Genomic DNA, 7,291 nt, shown 5'->3' on the forward strand with positions numbered 1-7,291 from the left:
CTGGATATTTAAAAATATTATGTACATCTTAGGTATTGTTAAAAAGGAAACATTTAATTTCCTTTACTTTGGTGTATGGTTGATGGATATAATTTGCTTTATAATGTGTATTGCTTGGCCTTACTTCAGCTGAGCACTAATATATTTTTTAAAAATCCGCATCATCATTTTGGACTCGCTGACTATTAAAGATAACTTGTATAATGATGGACTAATAACGACATATATTCATTCATTGCATTTTCGGCAGCTTCTTTTGTCTAGTCTAAAAAAATTATTTCGCCCATTCTTTTAATAAATTTTAACGGTAGTATAGTTTATCTAATTTAGGTTGTGGAATCTTTGGGAGAAGCCATTTTGGTTAGCAGTATGCTTAGATTATGTACAATTTCCACAAGTACAATATCCAAAGAAATATCAGCCACAAAAGTAATATAGAGGTATGGCAACATTATCGCCATTGTGCATGTTGCGAATGGAAACAACGTTACACTTTTCACACTCAGACGTACATAATATCTGTAGGGCGCCCCCAAATATTGCCTGTATATATCTGGCATAACAGAAGTTCCGTGTGACGAATCCGATTGTTGTCCAATGGCAACGCACAAAGTACAATCGCGTTCCCATAATCCCTTTGGTACAATCGCGTTATTGCGTGGGAACTTTAGATACCGAATACATTCATAACTTGGCTTATAATGGGATGCTTTGGAGGTTGCTTTCGGGGATTTCGAAAATCGGTAGGTATAAAAATGTTTAAAACATAAATGTTTGTATTACTATTGCGTTTTGTCGGATAGACGCAATCTATGTTGAAATTTATTTGCAAAAGTTCACACGATACAAAGTAACGTCACACGATTATCCATGGGCGATGACGTGTTTACCATGAGAGTTGTAAAAAATAAGATATTTGTGGTTGCATTATCTTAAAAGTCATTTAGTAGAAAATGACCTATAGCATGATCATTTACAAGAAACCCAATAAAGTGAATCTAAACCAATGAAAGTCCCAATGGCAAAAGTAGATTCGTTCGTAACAGGGGTCGAGGAAGGGATGGGGTGATTGGAGCAGAACTGGATGGTAAGAGTGTCATATCTTGCAGTATGTATTGGTTAGATGAGGCGGGGAAAAAATATTTTGAAATTTTAGACCTATGTTCTAAACAAAATAGCGTGCGATATAAACTTTGTATGCAACCGCATAAACAAAGAGAAGTCTTATAATTATAAAATAATATATCTTATAATTATAAAATAATATATCAGCCATATTTCTACGTTATCATTTAAATTATGCAAGCAGTCTAATGATGTTAAGAAATCTAAATTTCGACATTAACTTCTAAAGATATTTTACTAAGAAAGGTACGATAGATGCCACAATGTACAACTATACTGTATATCAGAGCTATAACATAATTTGAAGATATTAGGAGGGGGCCTAGAATTAAGTTTCATAAGGGGGGTGTGTATAATTTTTTGCTGTGAACGCATCCATACACACACCATTTTTTCTCATTTTAAGCATATATTATTAATTTTATCACCTGAGCTATCAGGCATACATTACAGAATATTTCCAATGTTCTACTGGGTTTCTTTTCAATTCATTCAGATTCATTCAGATTTATTCTACAATCGAAATGATATATTATTTGTAAAATACCAGTATGGCTTACCTGGTATCTTTCATTTCATCATTGACGAAACAAATAAGATTGTTCTGACGATATGAACGTTTTTATATATCTGCTAAATTCATAACGAAATACTGAAAATTATCAGTGGGATATAAATGATATTGCCGGTGGCGATATCACTTTAAGCGCCATAGTGGCGATATCACTTTGGAACAACATTCCTTATCTATTTAGGAAAGACGAATGCCCAATAACGTCTTCTATTTCCTCCCGCTCCCAAACAACGAAAAGTAGATTTTAAATATAAATTTTTTATAATCAGGTTTCCGCCCGAATCGTTCAAATTGTCAGTGACTGGTCTTACATGACTTGTTGCTGTTCAATATTCTGTTTGTTATACCTGTTACATTAAAAAGCAAACGGTACGTTTTTAAATTAAATAGCTCATAACTACGTAGTTCTATAAAATTATTTGAGAACCAATTTTAACTATTAGACTCATGTGTGAATACGAGGGAGAAATCATGCATTAATTAGCGTCGATTGCTAACCGAAATTAAGTGATAATCAAAATTTGGGCGTAGTCTGTTACCAATATGGACTGCAATCGTGCCAACACACAACTATTACGTACGAATGCAGAAATATACATTGAACCAAATTTTTTCAAATTAAACTCAGAATGTATGCTCTAATTATGTTACGCAATGAAGTGCCTTCCACCGATCTGTCATATTTGTACATTACGCCTACCCCAGAGTTTTGTGTAAAATCGTTGATCAAAAATTATTGTAAAAAATTCGGAACTTATTTTTATTAGTGTAGTTACGCAGCGTTAATCGCACTAAAACACTTTACTCGTGAAATATTTCATATGTCCTTATATCTACTCGTACAATGTAGATATGATATATATATATATATATATATATATATATATATATATATATATATATAATGTACTTAATTATGTAACGTATTTTAAGATCAGGAAGATCAAGATAATGAGAACTCTTTCAATAAAGCTTGAGATACATGTACTTAATAAATATTAGTTCTATGCATTACAAAGAGTAATACGAGAGCGAGAAATATTAACTACTTGTAGGACCGATTGAGATTTATTTTAACTGGGTGTTGTGGATCAAGACATAATATGAAATAATGAATAGGAAGGGATGATATAAAGGGAGAATATTCCATTTAGATATCTGGATTTATTAATATATTTGAATATTTAGAAGTTATATGGCGTATATAATACCATCGAAATAACTTTATGACTAATGATTTTCATGTTAAAAATATTGACAAAGTTCCTTGCTCATGGTATATTTGCAGTGTGGTGAGTTTAGAGCCAGCCTGTATAGAAGGTTCATTAGGGGAAAGGTTGCACCCCAAAGAACAAGCAACGTAGGTGAGTACCCTGCGGTATTACTTTGTAGGACGGTGCAAAGTTTAGTAGGGTTTTATGAAAATAATGATTTCATGTCTAACATTGTTCTTCAAACCTAAAGGCTTGAATGCAATTATTTTATGTCTATATTTAACTCTTCCCATTGTCCATACAGGTAAAGACAAATCAATGCTTAACTCATAATAACTACTCAGTCGTCCAAATTACAATGAAATTAAACATTCATACTTGGTTAGTGATAACCTTCAAGTAGTTACCCTCTGTTGTAGGGTTTAACGCCATTTTTCAGCACACGATAATCTATACATGACGGCCAGTATTAATGATGTAGGAAGAACTCGGGAAAACGACGGAAAGAACCACCGACCCACGAGAAACTACTGGCAATCTTTCTCACATACTCACATTAGCCGAATCCGAGAATCGAATCCACGCAGATAGAGGTGAGATGGCAGTGATCCGTAACGGTGGGCGCTTTAGACCACTCGGCCACTCGGGGCCCCCATAGATTTTGTCTGAATAGTTGGGTTGTAAAGGTGTGTTGTGATGTGATGTGATTTGGATTTTTAACGTAGCTTTAACAATTTTTCAGTCATATCGCTACGATGTCTGCAATGTGGCAGTTTATAGTGATGTCTAGCACTGGGGCATCATGCCGCAGACATGTAGCATGATGTCCCACCCAATCACATTATCCTGACACCGGGCCGACCAGTCCTAACACTAACCTCTTAATGCTGAGCGCCAAGCGAGGCAGCTGTTAGTACCGTTTTTGTAAGTCTTTGGTATGACTCGGCCGGGGATCGAACCCACGACCTCCCGCATCCGAGGCGGACGCTCTAACCACTAGACCACCGGAGCGGTTCAGGGTGTAAAGGTAATATGGGATATGACAGTAATCAGCTGAATCCTAGTAATATGAATAATCGGTGTCCAAATAATAGTAACTAAAGTTTAATATGTAATTCAAGTTCTGTTTCTGACCTTTTACCTCCACATTTTCCTGCTGCATAAAAACAGCTTTTCTATGTCTGAAGTTGCATAGTAATTTTGTGCTCTTTTGGATAGCGTTTTTGGTTGTTTTATGATGTAGCATAGAAAATGATGTTAACCGGGACTTAATAATTCTTTGATTGGTGTTTGAAGTGTCAAATTTTTACTGAATGTGGATTGAAACATACAGTTTTAGGTAGACTAGTATTTATTTTAAGTTGGTCTGGGCGTAACGCAGAGTCACACAATAGGAATAATATGTTTTTTTCTTAACAGCAGCATCGGAGAAATTAGATGATCAGACAGCTGCGTCATCGACATCATTACCTGATGAGGGGGCAAGCAGGGAGAGTAGAACCCCAGAGGCCCTCAATCGTGAGTAGTTGCGTAATTCATATGTTCAGCAGCCACAAAGCTAAGAAAGAAAATGAGAAGAAAAGGTAGCGTGACTCTAAAGATTGATGACTGCTTAATACATATTTATTTATCACTTGGTTGTAGTAATCCTAATACGTAGGTGTATGATAGAGAAAGTTTTTTAAATATAATTTACCTACTTACTACTCTTAAAGTTGAATTTTTTAAACAAGCAATAATAATACAATTTAATCTCGTATTCAGTTTCATATGCTCTTCATTTTCCATAACTTTAAGTGTCAAAATTATGTAATAAGAAAACATTTTGGCACCAATGTTGTTTGTTTGCTTTGCAGAGGTAGTTGAAGAATTCGTTGAGTACGAGATGAAGAAAATAAGGGCACTGGGTCAAATTGAATGTGACCAGATTGCTGAAGGGTTGATGGCTCGAGGAGCCACTATTCATGAGATCAGTAAGTGGAATTTGTCTTGATATAAATTAAAATTTTGTTACAGGTTTAAATGAGTCTATTTAAGATGATTTTCTGAGCTAGAACTCCCACTGAATAGATTGGTAAGAATAATTTGTGACGGTTCCTCCAAATTCGTTTTATTTTAATTTTAAGTGACATATACATTTGTTTTACATCGACAAACTGTAACCGGATTCACGAGAGCATCTGTGTGAAAACATTCCTCAGGAATTATCTTTGAAAGTATCCATGAATTATCAGATTTTAACACGATCAAGCTTAATAGATTATAATGAGTTTCTTCTATTTGTAGATGAGGCAGCTCTCAATGAGAGAAATCAAGGAATGGCCACAGTGGAAATATAAGCATCTCTTATCCCATCCCCCAAAAAATTAAAAGGTTAGTGAATGAATCTTATCTTTAATAGACTTACTTTCAATTTAGTTTTAGAGTTTTTATATTGGCAGATAATGAAACATATGTATTGATGTAGCAATGATGGAAGTATTTTAATTGGCAGATAATCATATATTGATATTATTGTATGATAGAGGGCAGCGATAGTTTTCAATGTTGAGTTTTCAGAACTTTAAAACCTTAAACAGAGATGTTTTTCCATCAAAATCTAATCACATCATCAACATAAAAGCAAAAATTCCCCATCTAAGTATCATTCGTCTCTATCAAGAATTTTTGTGCAATCTTACTCAGACTCTCGTGGGATGCCAATAACAGATGCCATTATTTTTACAGTAGCAAGCACAAGCGAATGGTATACAGGTACATATTTATAAATATACGAGAATTCATTGGTCTTATTATTTATTTATTTTTATTTGCTTGTATGATTATGTGGTAAATGCAATACTTAAGCCCATTTATGTTTTGGAAAATTTAGTTCTGACCAATCCTGTTTTTCTCTAACATTTTCAAAAAGTTCCATATATTTGGTTACCACACGGGGAACAAAAAGAAATTAAAGAAGCACAATGTCAAATGATAGATAAGCCTTTTAAGTTTGCATGATCATCATAATGCGTTTGTCATCTTTAAGAATTAAACAAGTAGGATGGTCTTAATTTCAAAGATAAATCTAATCCTTGATTTCTGGGAAACGAATTTCAACAAGCGGGATTTTTTCCCCTTCAAACAATGTCATTTTATTGAAGCAATTTTAGTTTTAACATAAGTCAAGTCTCTATTATGTTAAAGCAAAATGTGTTAGTAACCTTTGAAGTGGCATGAATATTTTAGCAAATTTATTCCAAATGTTTCATACATTTTGTCATCTTCTAAATTGTAATATTCTTTTCATATTTTTAATATCGCTGAATATTGACTTTGTCTTTATACTTAAGTATTTCTCATTTTGCGTGCTATTAAATGAAAATTACTTCGTAATGGTATTCTCTTTCTTTTTCAGATTTTCGTTCATCTCAGAAAATGCAGTTAAAGATAAATAATATATACAAGATTTTTAATGCTTTAAAAACAAAATAATGTTGTTTTCCTGTGCAAATGATTTCTAAATTTAACTTACATATCTTGGTTATTATCTTCCTTTGCAAGACTGTTTTAGTTTTTATTTTGAAATCTTTTCAAGCAATCTGAGAATTAAGAAGAAGAATAAAAATCAGTTTTTCCCACCCCCACCTACAAGGCTTCATTTCTTAAATATATTTTTTTTCCTAAAGTTATACATTACTAATTATGGTTGTAGCCAACTGTTCATGAGGGAAGTTGTTTTTTTTTTTCTTCTCCTTCAAGTCAATGGACTTGATGAGAGCCAGTTTTATCTAAAACTGGTGACCCCTCATGCAACATGTTGGCATATATTCTCCTATAACGTAACCCCTTTCTATCCCCACCCCTCCCAACATTTGTTACGGATTTTTTGGGGGGCAGGATATCACTTTTTCTTTTTTAGCATTTGCTTTTTTAACTACTTAATCATGGCAAAATTCATCATTTTGTGAATGAATTCATTGGTTGCTGAAGTAATTGGTAAATTTTGGTAAATGGTTTGAATTTCAGTTACTTGGATTATATATATATATATATATATATATATATATATATATATATATATATATATATATATATATATATATATATATATATAATTTAAAAATTATCGAAAATAACAGTCATACAAAGAGAATATAATTAACAACGTCATCATTCAGCAAAGAAATTCCAAAGTTATACATATGGTTTATATTTTACTAAATTGATCGATTTCTATAAAACATGTAATAGACTCATATTTATGGTTTAAGCGCGTCAAATCTGTTTTATTAATTTTATTTATTCAGTAACTTGAGCAGATTTATAGTTTTTAAAAGGCACAGGAATTCAACATTGTAATTTTTTTAAATGGCACCATGATTATTATTAATAAAAC

General features: G+C 32.8%; 1 protein-coding gene across 1 annotated transcript; it reads left to right on the top strand.

Annotated features, from left to right (window-relative positions):
- The first annotated feature begins 701 nt into the window (after window positions 1–701).
- LOC149768904 (uncharacterized) lies at window positions 702–6,821 on the top strand. Its single transcript, XM_089949999.1, has 6 exons — window positions 702–743; window positions 2,988–3,063; window positions 4,333–4,431; window positions 4,770–4,886; window positions 5,200–5,286; window positions 6,311–6,821. Exons 1-5 carry the CDS (start codon window positions 702–704, stop codon window positions 5,250–5,252), a joined length of 387 nt encoding a protein of 128 aa, XP_089806125.1. The 3' UTR covers window positions 5,253–5,286; window positions 6,311–6,821.
- Window positions 6,822–7,291: the final 470 nt, after the last annotated feature.

The sequence above is a fragment of the Sinohyriopsis cumingii genome, unplaced genomic scaffold, assembly GCF_028554795.1.
Source record: "Sinohyriopsis cumingii isolate HCF-2022 unplaced genomic scaffold, ASM2855479v2 utg005470l, whole genome shotgun sequence".
Classification (NCBI taxonomy): Eukaryota; Metazoa; Mollusca; class Bivalvia; order Unionida; family Unionidae; genus Sinohyriopsis; species Sinohyriopsis cumingii.

What these genes read in the sequence shown, in the direction of transcription:
- LOC149768904 (XM_089949999.1), top strand. Translation starts at nt 702, where the DNA reads ATGGGATGCTTTGGAGGTTGCTTTCGGGGATTTCGAAAATCG. An exon ending in CCAAAGAACAAGCAACGTAG is followed by an intron (nt 3,064 to 4,332) that starts GTGAGTACCCTG and finishes TTTTCTTAACAG; the next exon opens with CAGCATCGGAGAAATTAGAT. An exon ending in AACCCCAGAGGCCCTCAATC is followed by an intron (nt 4,432 to 4,769) that starts GTGAGTAGTTGC and finishes TTTGCTTTGCAG; the next exon opens with AGGTAGTTGAAGAATTCGTT.